The sequence below is a fragment of the Accipiter gentilis genome, chromosome 8, assembly GCF_929443795.1.
Source record: "Accipiter gentilis chromosome 8, bAccGen1.1, whole genome shotgun sequence".
Lineage (NCBI taxonomy): Eukaryota > Metazoa > Chordata > Aves > Accipitriformes > Accipitridae > Astur > Astur gentilis.
Genome location: NC_064887.1, coordinates 28159142 through 28172235, shown reverse-complemented (window position 1 = coordinate 28172235; position 13094 = coordinate 28159142). Strand labels below are relative to the sequence as shown.

At 37.4% G+C, this 13094-nt stretch overlaps 1 protein-coding gene across 2 annotated transcripts in view; it reads left to right on the top strand.

The window, feature by feature from the left end:
* SLC30A7 (solute carrier family 30 member 7) overlaps positions 1-10871 on the top strand; it is a 40873-nt gene extending 30002 nt beyond the window's left edge. For both annotated transcript variants that reach the window (XM_049807769.1, XM_049807768.1), the window contains exons 9-11: positions 4372-4462; positions 5475-5624; positions 9006-10871. In XM_049807769.1, the coding sequence (XP_049663726.1) occupies positions 4372-4462; positions 5475-5624; positions 9006-9053 (289 nt within the window). In that variant the 3' untranslated portion in view covers positions 9054-10871. The remainder of the gene's footprint in view (positions 1-4371; positions 4463-5474; positions 5625-9005) is intronic.
* The last annotated feature ends 2223 nt before the right edge of the window (positions 10872-13094 follow it).

The following is a 13094-nucleotide window of genomic DNA, read 5'->3' as shown; positions in this document are numbered from 1 at the left end:
CTAGCATGCTTGTCATTGGTGGTGTTTTGAGCCATCATTGCTAAATGGCACGCCTTTTATTTACAGGGTAATGGTACCTGCCAGCCTTGTGTGAGAATCAAAGTACTACATTATTATGAGAACAGTCAATTTAAAATTGGAAAAGTAAATGTTGAACCTGTGATCCTTGTCTTGAGCAAAGCCTTCAGTCTGATTAAAATTGCCATTGCCTAATAGAAAAATTTTATTAAAGTTCTGAAATAGACTGACAGTCTTGGCACTGCAGATGTGGATGGTGGCTGGAAAAAAAAAAAAAAAAAAAGATTTTGAAATCTGGCTGTAGATTTTCATCTATGGTATTTGAAGAGCCATCACTGGTCCTGAGTCTTAGCATTGTTTGTTTACCTTCCACAACATCTGTCACAAGTATCCTCTATTTTCTGCAGTGCTGAGAGCACGAAATGAATTTCCAGCTGTGCCCTGACTACAATGACTGTGTAAAGGGTTCTTCACCCCAGAGTTGTTTTCAGCCTTTCTGTCCAAGATCATGACAATGCCAGAGTCTTGCTAGTTATGACTACAGAAACAGTGGCATAAACAGGATGGGACTGGCATGGATATGAGTATTATCTGAATGCGATGCAAGTTGATTAAGAGTCTGATGGTTTTGCTCTTCATTGTTAATCAGGATATGTGTAGTAGTGGTAGGCTGGATATATGAGACTTATGTCAATGGCTTTTATCTTTTTGAACACCTTTTGCTTCCTCTTTAACAGTGTATGTGAAAGTGTGATGTGCTGCTGACTCATTTTGCACACATTAGCTGCTTTTGATATTATGGCTTTTGTGGAGGATATGTTTATGTCCCAAGTCTTGTGGGTTAGCGCCTCGTTCAAATTCCATTGTCTTGTAAAAGTGTGATGTTTTAGATTCAAGGCTTGGTAAACAGAGACCATTGGAAAATTGCATCTGCTTTTAGCAGCAAAGCTCACAGACTGCTTATGCATGAAAAAAACTCTCCACTTGGTGAGCATTCAGCATTATTTATTTTCCTCAGTAGTCTTTCTATAGACCAAAAAAAGGAGGGGAAATACTAGTGCAATAGTTGTTGCAGAGACAACCACGTGTATTTTGCACTAATGACTAATCCAAAAACAGGAAAGCTTGGTCAAATTCTCTAACCACATTTTCAGCCTGCTTGGTATCATCATCTTTCCTAGTGTTTTCTTCAGTCACATGAGATGGAACTAATCTTTCTAGTGCCTTGTGCTGATTAAGTAATACTGGTTTTCAGTTAGTTTTTGAGAAAAGAGCACACTGTGTGGCATTTGGGGTTTTAATTAAAGGTTTTTTACTTCAGTAGTATGCATGAAACAATGGAAAACCTCAGACATCAGAGAACTGAATTCTGTAGTTTGTCATGTTAGTTTGTCTTACCGTAAAGGACAAACTCGTAAGATAGTGTCCCTTTGGATGCAGAGATGAGTGCGTAGGCTTCTGTGCTCTAACAGTGTTTGTGAGGGCATACTGCATCGCTGCTGCTCTCTTTTGGCCTTTTCAGCTTTGCGAAAGATAAATTTGTAGCTGAACAGTATGTCTAAGTTAGAGGAGGGAGATGTGAACTGGGATATGCTTCAACTTGCACCTGTAGTATCAAGGCACATCCTGATTTACTTCTATTCTTTGGACCTTTAAGATGTTGCTGTTTCAGTTAAACACCATGGCTTTAGCATTTTTGTGAAGTCTGGATAAAAGCATAACTTGTGCAGCTTTACTGCTAAAAACTTGAGCAGGAGGTTTCCCTCGTACAGCTTTAGCATAGAGCCATTACAAAAACATGACTGGGTGAAATCTTGCCAGCAGGGAGACTATCTTTTAAGCTGTACCACCTATCCTAGGAGTGGAATGTCTTCCCCATTCACCTTTTTGTATATTAGTTGATTTTGAGCTAATGGTTCCAATATGTGCTGCTTTAAACTGCACCCCATGGCCTGGCAAGGAGAGACAACCTTTGGTACTTGTACACACCTTGCTGATTGCATAGACTTAACCTTGGAAGATAAGTTTCTTAGGCAACAAGGTTTTCAGAATGAAGCAGATCTTAATTTTAAATGCATCTTCAGCTGAAGAGCTCTCTAACAGGATTGTAACTTTCTCTTTTCAATGTGCATCCTGCTACAGAATGAATTAACCAGTTTCACTGACCAAATCTGTCTTTGGAATGGGTTAACATGCCTCAACCTGCTAGTCTTAAATTTCCATAGGCTGTCTCTCCAAATCTCCTACTTGCCAATTCATTTCCATTCTATCAGATAATGTACATCCGTTTTATCAAATAATGTACATAAGTTGTGCAAATCAGACATTTTTTGGTTAGATTTCTTTCATGGATTTTTTTTCACTCTAGTGGTATGTTCCAATAAAAAGGCAAGCTCCTACGTTCTCCATTCCTTTAGTTCTTTCCCTGGGAAAAATATGCAGCCTGTACACGTGTGGTTTTTGAAGCCTTTGGATGCATATGTTAGAGGGGCCTTGTTAAATTTATGGGCATGGAGTCAGTGTTCAAAAATCTTGTATTCAGTTTGCATCCTGAACTTGTATATTGGTCTTTCAAGGTTTTTATTAAGAAGCAAACCTCCATTTTAAATAGTGAGTTAAACTGAAATTAATTCAGCAATGGAGTATTTTGGCAGCTCCAGCTCCCTTTGTAATGCTTGTGACGTGGACATTATTTGGTGAGATGGGTCTGTTGATAAGAGAACCTTTTGCCCTAAACTTTTGTAATCCACTATATGTAGAATGTGAGGCTCCAGTTAAGTTTCCTTTAGACAGATTGACAGTTATTGCATTGCTAAATGTTTAATTGTCTTGGTGACAGGTCCAGTTTAGGCAACTCCTGCCTGCTCCTAATTGCTTCTTCCTGTTTCTGAACCGATTCCTCAGTAGCAATGCAACTGTGTGAGGCCACATGATGGAGTGCATCAGGCACTGAATTTGGCTGGAATAACCGGTGTGCCTGCAGTAGACTTAATTTTAGGGTGGTGGTTTTTCCAGGGGTTCATTAGGCAAGGCATGCAGCTTCTAACTCCCTCCCACCCCTGGCTAAGCATTAGCCAAGGAGTGAGCTGAGCAGTCAATCAGCCAGCACTGCTTCCATGTACAAATGGAATCATGTCTTTAAAAATGGAAAGGAATGGTTAGGTCATGCTGTTCAACATCTGCAAATATACAGCTGGTCTATGCAGTGCATTCTACATCACTTCATGAGATTTTAAACAAAGCTGCTGTGGTTTCCTTTAACAGACAGCACAACTAATCTCCTACAAATATTTTCTGGATGCTTTTTATCCCATCACTATATACTCCAGCTGTGATGGCAGTGCTGAACACTGAAATTCAGCTTATAATTTCTGAAATATATCATCACTTTTGGTCTAGAGTGTGAGGTGACTTACATGCTCTTGAAATTAGATTGCTATTTAAGTTTTAGTGTTGGGCTATAGATATTTGTCATCTGCTTGAAGATTTTAGGATGCTCTGAGCCAGACGTGATGTGCTACTCCAAAAAAAAAAAACCCCAAACAAAAAAAACAACATACACACAAAAAAAACCCAAAAAACAAACCAAAACTTAATAAGAGTATAAATTTTTAGTGGTAGCTTCAGGGTATGGGCTTACTGGTCTCCTGTTGTTATTAAAAGAAGAAGAAAAAAAAAAAGAAAAGGAAAAATAATAAAAAAGGGTATTAGTGTGATCTTCGTTTGCTGATTAAACAAGACCATTTGGCCAGGAGGGAACCTCTAATTGCTTCCAAATGTTTAATCCTTGAGCTTGGATGAGACCCTACACTTAGTTCACTTCAAGAATATGCTAAGTTGTCTGTTTCTGACAAGTAACTTTGTTATAGCTGGACCGGTCCATACTAATTTTGTTTTAGGAACTCGCTATTATTGTCCTAGTTCATAAGAAAAATATGCCTTAAGCCAAACACAAAAGCAAAAACCATTTCAGTTGCATATTTTTATCATTGGTTGTGAGTGATTGCCATTGAAGTGGGTTTTAGTTTTGAGCAATACTTATCAGCTGCTTTGTCAGATAACTTTTAAGACACGAAGAAATTTCATCTCAAATCCCATGATTAAACTATTAAGTCTTTTGTGACTGTCCACCACTTGTCTCTGTGGAAAATCTGTGGGAAAAGTAATCCTGCCTTTAGTAAGATACCATAGCAATTTTGTCAATCCTTTTATTTTCTATATCAGGCAACTTTCTCAGCTTCTGGTGGAACAACTAAAGAAAAATTGTTCAAGAGCATTAAGGAGTATTATGTTGCTCTTTGTTCTGCATCTTTTGAAAACATAATAGTAGCTAACTTCCTTTTTTCTTTCCAGTATTGTTCCACTTTTAAAAGAATCCATTGGAATTCTGATGCAGCGAACTCCTCCTTCCTTGGAAAATGCCCTGCCTCAGTGCTACCAGAGGGTGAGCTCTTAGGCCGTTTTGCTTCAGATCAAGCTGCTGACTGAATCAGCTGTGTGTATGAGGGTATTTTGTGATGTTTTTCCAGTAATGCTTGTGAAATGTTCCTTAGATTATACAAATGGAGGTACCAGTTTGATTCTTATCTTTCTGAAGTCCTAAATTGTATATAGCTTCAACTCAGTTTGTGTTTTAAAATGTGCTCTGTTGGTTTAGAAAAAAAAATCCTGAAGCTTTTCCTCTCAAAGTACTTTGTGCTGATATAAAGTGCATGTTCTTCTGTTTCGTTCAGCTTTTGTCCCCCTCAAAATCTAGTTCTTAGTAAAGTGAGGTGGAGTAACATTGGAAGTGTATTTATAAAAACATTTAGATTACTCTGGATTTGACCTCTCCTGGTACTCTCATTTAACTTAGATAAGTTAAATAAATAGGTATTACTGTATCATGACCTGAACATTGAAGCACCTCTGCGAAGTTAATAGAAAGTACTTGTAGGAGTATCATCTTTCCTCGGGAAGTTACAGGATTGTAATCGTCATGTGGAGGTTTTGCTAAAATTGGACAGAGGAAGAAGAAGGGTTTTGACAGGACAAATCTAAGCCCTCACAAAATATTTGCAGAAATAATAATATATTACTGTTAGTAGTTAGAATCTCTCACAAATTGTTTAATGGGAAAACTCCTGCATTGCAAAAATTGCTGTTTTAATTGAATGCCCTCTCAAATTTAATAACTGTGATTTTTCTCCTTGATACCACTGTTTTCAGAAATGCTTTCGGTTAGATATATGTAGAATGTAAATGCAGGAAGATATAAAAACATGACATGTATGTACAATCTGTATGTTTTCACCTTACAATTACTGAGATAGTAATAAGGAATTTAAGTGAAATATCACAAATTGCACAGTTAGCTAGAAGTAGAAGAATGCATTGGCTTTTATAATATTTTCTGTAAAACAGTACAGACAAACATTTTCTGAAATATATTTTTTAAAATTTGACTGTATTTTCAGGTGCAGCAGTTGCAAGGAGTTTACAGTTTACATGATCCACATTTCTGGACCCTCTGTACTGATGTTTACATAGGGACTTTGAAATTATTAGTAGCTCCTGATGCTGATGGAAGGTGGATTCTAAGCCAGACTCACAATATTTTTACTCAGGTATGTCTCATCAGCAGAAATCACATCTCAAAGCGTAAATTGCCTGTCATGTGATGTGATGTAATTCTTATCAAGAAAAATTAAATGTTTCTGGTTTTGGTATCAGTATGTTTTGAAAAGCGTTGCTGCTCCAGCTGTATAGAACAATTTCAAAATACTCAGTAATGTAGATGGAATTACTGTACCTCTCCGCATTATTTTTTTGATGCCACTTAATGGAAATAACAGCTGTAATTGTCTGAGGTGTATCAAATTAAGTTGAAACCCTATATTGACCTATGAGGAACCAAGAAAATAGATGAGGCTTACCTCAAGATACAGCTTCCGACCACAGACTGGACCTACTTAAGTTTTTCATTGTGCTGCTGCTGTATTTGTCATTCATTTCTATCCCTCTAAGAATCCATGGTCTTTGCATATTTTGTCTTTTAGTAATATCCATGCTGTGGTGATCTCGTGCTTTAACCCCAGCTGGTAACTAAGCACCACACAGCCTCTCACTCACTGCCCCCCCACTCCGTGGGGTGGGGGAGAGAATAAAAAAAAAAGTAAAATTTGTGGGTTGAGAAAAGAACAGTTTAATAGAACAGAAAAGAAGAAACTAATAATGATAACAATAATAATAAATGGCTTGGCGTATACAAAACAAGTGACGCACAATGCAATGCTCACCACTTGCCAACCAATGCCCAGTTAGTCCCTAAGCAGCGATTCCCACCCAGGCCAACTCCCCCAGCTTACATACTAGACGTGACATCACATGGTATGGAATACCCCTTTGGCCAGTTTGGGTCAGCTGTCCTGGCTGTGTCCCCTCCCAAATTCTTATGCCCCTCTAGCCTTCTCGCTGGCTGGGCATGAGAAGCTGAAAAATCCTTGACTTAGTCTAAACACTACTCAGCAGTAACTGAAAACATCAACGTGTTATCAACATTCTTCTCATACCTAGCTCAAAAACGTAGCACTGTACCAGCTACTAGGAAGACAATTAACTCTATCCCAGCTGAAACCAGGACAGGTGATCACTAGTTAAAACGTAACCATCAATTGTCATGTTGTATATGACCAGTATGTTCCCATTTATTTCCTTACAGCTTATATTTTTTTATATAGATAGTGATGTATTTGATAGCACTTGTAGCTGATATGAAATGTTGGAATTCTCGTGAACAACAGAAACTTTATTAGAAGTTGATAGTTCTTGCCTTAAGATTAAAAACTTATAAATTTCAGAAAGATTTTTCTGTTGCTTCCTTATACTTTTAAGCATGAAACATGAAATTCAGTTTGGCTGCCTATCCAGTATAGCTACTGGATGTGAATGGTTTACAAGTAGAACTTAGAGTCTATTAAGATAAAATAGAAAATTTCTCTCCAAGCAAGAGAACTTTGTGAAGAATAAAGCTGGAAACTTTCTCATACCATGCAGAGCCAAACATCCTGGTTTTATCCTTGATGTTGGAGGACTGTATTTGAAAAAAACTATTACATTTTTCCATAATGTCCTTTCTGTGCTTTTGAGTAATGGAAAGTTTTGTAGCTGAAAAGGAGACAAATATTCCTGCTTATAACCAGTGTTTTAGGTAACAGAATATTATTAGCTAAAGGGTAATATTTTGGAGATATGTAAATTACTGACTTCTCTAAGTGAGCTGGACAGTGAAGAAAGGGAGCTTCTGATCAGGTATTTGATACTGTAAATAAAGACTGCTTCTGTCAACAGGTTAATTGGTGCTTGCATAAATGTTCTTTTCAAAGCTTTCTACAGTGGGGAAAGTCTGTGTGTGCTCACATGCACATTCTTTTCCTTGTCTAAATGTTGTATTGGCCCACTGCATTGGCAGCTTGCCTATGTGATGGCTTAGTGAATTTTTTATGCATCTGATAAGTGCCCCTTTTACTAACTGTTTTACAACATTTATTAAAAATTCCAGACTGGACTGGGGGGAGGGGGGGGGTGTTATGCATCTTGCCTACTAAGTTTCTGGACTTTTAGGAGAGACACCACTGAAGCCAACCCTACAATGTGCTGTGTGAGCACATGAATTCTTTTGAACTCCTTAAAGTTTAAGGAATTTTAAAGTAGTCAGTTATGGGGAACCCAATAAAAATAAACACAGGTAGTTGTTTTTATGTTAGAGACTTAGGAAAGGAGGATTTGTTGTTACAAATATTCTAAAATCAAACTTTATGAATAAAATTTGGTCCTTTTTGAGATGTTCCATCACATACAGCTTTAGATTATTGGGTAGGTAGAAATCAGTCTGTGTGGCTTATTCTGCAGACTGAGTAGTTTGAAACTAAGGGATATTTTTGGGGCAGGACTATACAGAACATCCTATTACATTAAAACTAATTTTACATCTCAAGCCTCCAAAGGATTGCATTTTCCAAGGGAGTCATTAGCTCTTCAGCTGTTTTGTAGCTGTGCAGGTATCAAGAGCCACGTGTCTATAAAGGGAATTGGGAGAACAAGGTCTATCATTTTTCTTACCTGACCTATGGTAACAAGTGGAGGAATAGTTGAAGCAAGTAGAGGTTTTTCTCCTTAGTAATATTGGCCCTCATTGATCTTAATATAATTGATAGTTGGTTTTGCCACTCAACTGAGCTAAAAGCAAGTTGATGATAGTTGAAGACAATATGATCTTTAGCAGTGTTCAGCCTAATGCTTCAAGATCTCGTTGCATAACCAGTGACCATCACAACATTGTTGCTGGCCTGCCGCTGAGGTTAAAATGAATGACTAATGATATTTTTTAATGCTGTTTTATACTGAATGATGATAAAACTAAGCAAGTCCATCTAAGCCTAGTTTAATAGGATTTCTGAGGAGACAAATACTTCCGTACAATTCACATAGGTTTACCAAAAGTTATTTTAGTGTGTCATGATGTCATGTAAATTCACTGTAGTCATCGTTTCTTGCTAAAATCTTAAGCATAGAACTGGTTCGAATAACAGATCCCATGTTACGCTCTTGTGCTTAGCTCCATTTTAAACTGACAGTTCTTTAAGCAGCTTGCTTTTCAGGAAGTTAAACTTGTACAAAATAAAGAATTGCTTTTGTGCAGTTTCACGTACGACAGTTATTTAGGATGAGCCAGACAAGGTAATGTAGCAAAGCTAATGTTGATATATAATTACATATGTGCACTTGACTGTGTGAAGAACTATGTATTCATACAGCACTCTCAAAGTTTGTAGGTTTCCAGATTGCCAGTATCTCAGTGAATGATGTGCTAAATGTGGAAAATGAATTACAGAAAAATAAGATGCTGAGGTTTTTGCTAGGTTACTTACTGACGTGGGCTGGTGTTCAGGTCAGTTAAATTGCTTTGGCCTTACAGGTTTTTTTCACTCTCTTTGTCTCTTCCATAGGCAGGAGTAAGACAGCTTTACATACAGATTGATGTCGCAGCCATGTAGTGAATTTCTGAAATCGTGCTGTTGGACCAAAGTTTTCTGTACTGTAATGGTATAACAACATACTTCTCAAGACAGAGCCTGCTACCACCACTGTTCTGGAATTGACTGAATAGATTTTTGCCCTCAGGCTATGGATGGAGTTCACTTCTAAGGAGCGGATATTGAATGAAGGTTATGGACTTTGGGTCTTGTCTTTCTGTGGCCCCTAAACTTGTACGTTTTTGAGGGCTTTTTACTTACTAAGATTGTGGTACTGGAAACCCTGTCATGTCTTCAGTAAAGCTGCTGAAACCACTGCTCATTCCCATAAAACCAGTGTTATCAACAATTGGAAACTTGTTTTGTAGATAATGTCACAATGGCTGACATGCTTCAATATAATTCTATGTTTGTACAATTGTTTGTACTTTGCAAACTTAATGAACCAAACCATATTGGGTTTTCAAGTGCCTTCTATATCAGGAGAGGTATTTGCCAGCATAAATATGGAGCATCAAAGGGTTTTATTACTTTTACAAATATCTTGTATGCAGTCTGATTATTTACTAGTGGTATATGTGGGGAGGTTGTGTACTTGCCTAACTGTAGATGTTAGACTTCCCTTATACTTGCATCTTACCAAACAGACAGAAAAATTCTAAATGTAAAAGGCAAAGCTGTTGTGAAGAGACTTGCTTCCAAAACAAGCTGGATATTTTGTTCCACATATCTTGTGGAAATTATTTCAGTCAAAATACTAGGTTTAACTCTAATTCTTAGTCTCTTCGTATTGTTGGGAGTAATCAGACATTACATGATGCTACTCATGTTCGTAGTCACTGAAACAACAGGCAGCTGAGGGAAGATGCTGTTGATGGAAGCAATGCTTGAAGTTTTTTATCTTCCAAGTTATGTGGCAGGAAAAATTAAATCCCTAAATTGTTTGTGAAAACTTAAAATCTCCTTGATTTTAATAGGTTGTAATAATTTTTATTAAAGTGATTGCTGAGATAACTTTTGCCTTTCCAAATACTTAAAATAATTGTTCCTGGTGGTAATACCTGAAATGGAAATAAGGACCATGGTTCATGCTGTTTAAGGTTATGCTTTTTCCAGGTTGACAAGTCTGGTATTTTTTACTATCTTACTATCTGTAGCCTTGTGTGTTTTCATGGGGGAAAAAAAAATTCTTAGTGCAGTAAGTAGGTTTTTTTCCAGAAACATTAGTCTGCCATATTTTTTAGCATTTACAATCATAGTACACTTCAGATCAGAGCATTATTTTCAAAGACAATCTGCTATACTTGGTATTATGGATGATAATTCCACTATGCTAGTTAACTTAGTAATGGAAGATTTTATAAGAGGACATTCTACAAACAGAACATTGTGGAATAAAAAACAAACCAGGCCTTCTTCTGATAAATCATAGCTGCTGCTGACTGGTATGGATTTTAAGTCTGGTACCCAATATGTGCTAATACTGAAATCAATGCCCTCTGAAGCTGACAATGTCTGTGTAGTAAGTGCTAGGCACTATGAAAGTACTGAAGATTCATTTGCAGAAATGGTTTGTTTGCTACTGATGTTGCTGAATTCATGATCGAGATGAAGGGTTTCTTGCATTCATTCTGTCGTTCCTATACAGCACCTGAATTTTGATCTCTCTTCATGTGAAAACACAATGGTTGCCAAATTGATAGGTGGTTCCTGAATTTTCCAGATGAGATATTGAAACATGAGTGTTGATTTTGTACAAAGCTTAGGGGTGTACTCCTGTGCTTGGAACTGAAAACTGGGTGTAAAGAAAAATAGCAGTAAAAAGCCTCATACATGTTGCTTCTGAGCTTTACAGTCTCTTCTAGTCTTCAGATCCCTCCTTCTCCCTACTGCTGGTTTCTGATCCTGCTTGCTTCTCCTGGGGATGCAGGTGCAGAGTGCCCTTTCAGCTGCCTGCACTGTTCCACATCTCTCTCTTCTGGCCTCCTGCCTTGGCACCCTGTAGGCTCCCTCCCTGTCTCACCTTGCAGATGATCTGCCAGGCCTGGAGTTCCTGACTGGAGGATGGGATCTGAAAGTTACATGGCACAGGGTAGGGTGCAAGAATCTGTCAAGCAGATTTGAGTATTGCAGTTTAAGATACCGTTTGCTTATATGTTCACAGAAAAGGTAATTAAAATATGGTTGTGACTACAGGGCAGAGATCCCTCATTGGTTTGTAGTATGTCATGTATAGACTGCTGCTTGTTGGTTTACAGCATGATTGCTTGATTTTATTTTTTTTTAATAGTTAACACTACTACTATTTGAGGCTAGAGAAGATCAACTGATACCACTTTAAAGGCAAGCATCAGCCAACTTCATTGCAATTATGACATGAACCAAGAGCAGGCTTTGGTTTAAGTCATTTTTATACCAGCACGTTTCAGGACCAAGTATTCCTGGACTTGCTGAAATACTGTAGTGCTGCCCAAATTGCTGAGCTTGGCTACTATTTTAGTTTTCATAATGAAAACACAACTGCTACAATTTGTTTCCAAGCGAGAATCTGCCTGAGTGGCAATCAGGTTTGTTGGTGGTGTGGTTTTTTGAAGATGTACATATACAAACTTTTTAAATATGGGAAATTGAGTGAAAAACCTATAAGCTGGTTATACTTATGCAATATTGGTTTTAATAACTTCTGACGTCTTTTTGTTGCTCATTATGATTTATCTGACTGTTGGAAGCATATGTACGAGTTTTCTAACCAAGGCAACACTTTCTTCGTTATTTTTAAGGACAACTTGATTTTTTTATAAGTTTATCATTTGTTAAATATAATTGAGGATAGTGTAGGGAAATCAGACTCAAAGTAGACTTTAAGCCTTTTTAGGCTTTCTGAAAAAGGGTAAGCATCACAAAATTCTACAAAACACAGCAGATGACGTCTCCAGTAGGTAACTACAATCACATCTAATACATTGGTAAACAGTGTGACATCTGATTTATGTTTTTCACCTACTAAAGGGATACTTGCTCAGCTTTTAGGAGAGTACAAATCATGCAGTTACAGGTGCAGCTTTTCTTATCCTGAGAGTCAAAGCTCCATTATTTTGTGTTTTGCTAATTACCTAACACTTGCCTGCTTATGTAACACTTCGCTTTTACCACTTCATTGGCACTGCATTGCATCATTTAAACTGACTGATATCCAGAGATGGATGAATGTCTGCAGATTATCTGCTAAAACTCAGCTTCCTGGTATCCAGTATGGAATTTTGAACCAAGTTTTCAAAGTATGATTTTTTCATGTAGCTGGTCTATCTTTGTGGGGTTTTTCTGTGACTGAAAACAGTAATGTAAAACCATATTGTCCCAAAGAGCAAGCCTGCAAACTGCATGATTTTTACAGGACCTCCAGCAAAATAAAAGTGCTACAGAGTGTCTGGATTAAAATGCCCCAAATGTTTGTCATGGTAAAAAATAGTGGAAGAAAACTACTCTTAAGAGAATGCACAGTGAAGACTGGTCCTTCGTAGGCTAATCCTCTTAAGTCTATACATATGGGTAGACTTGTTCCTTACATCAGTAGGGCCCCTACAGAGAGCTAGATTACTTGTGCGATTTGCTTAACTAAGGCAAAAAGCGCTAGTCCAAATAAATGACTCTGCTTTTTATGTAATACTGCTTACTAAAACGAAAGTTTAATTGTATCATTAGTAAGAGCTGCTGACACTATTTTTACGTAAAAATTGAAATTGCTGCTACTAATAAAATGGACCTTAGTGACTCTTAACATTCTGAATTTTTTTTCTGAAGAAGTAAAGCTGGGTTTAAAGGTGAAGGAAAGAAGGGTATCTCTTTTTAACTGTTATAAAGTGAACCTGTTTTGTGAATGTAAACAAGATACAAGAGGGGAGAGAAGCTGCTGCTGAACTGCAGTTTTGCACCCACTGTGCAATCAAATTGTAAAGTTCATAGCTTTTCTCTCACAGTGCAGAGTTCAGTTGCAGAAACCTTCATGCTTCTATAAAATGCAAATCCTAATCACTACTTGTTAAACAAGATCTTTAAATACCA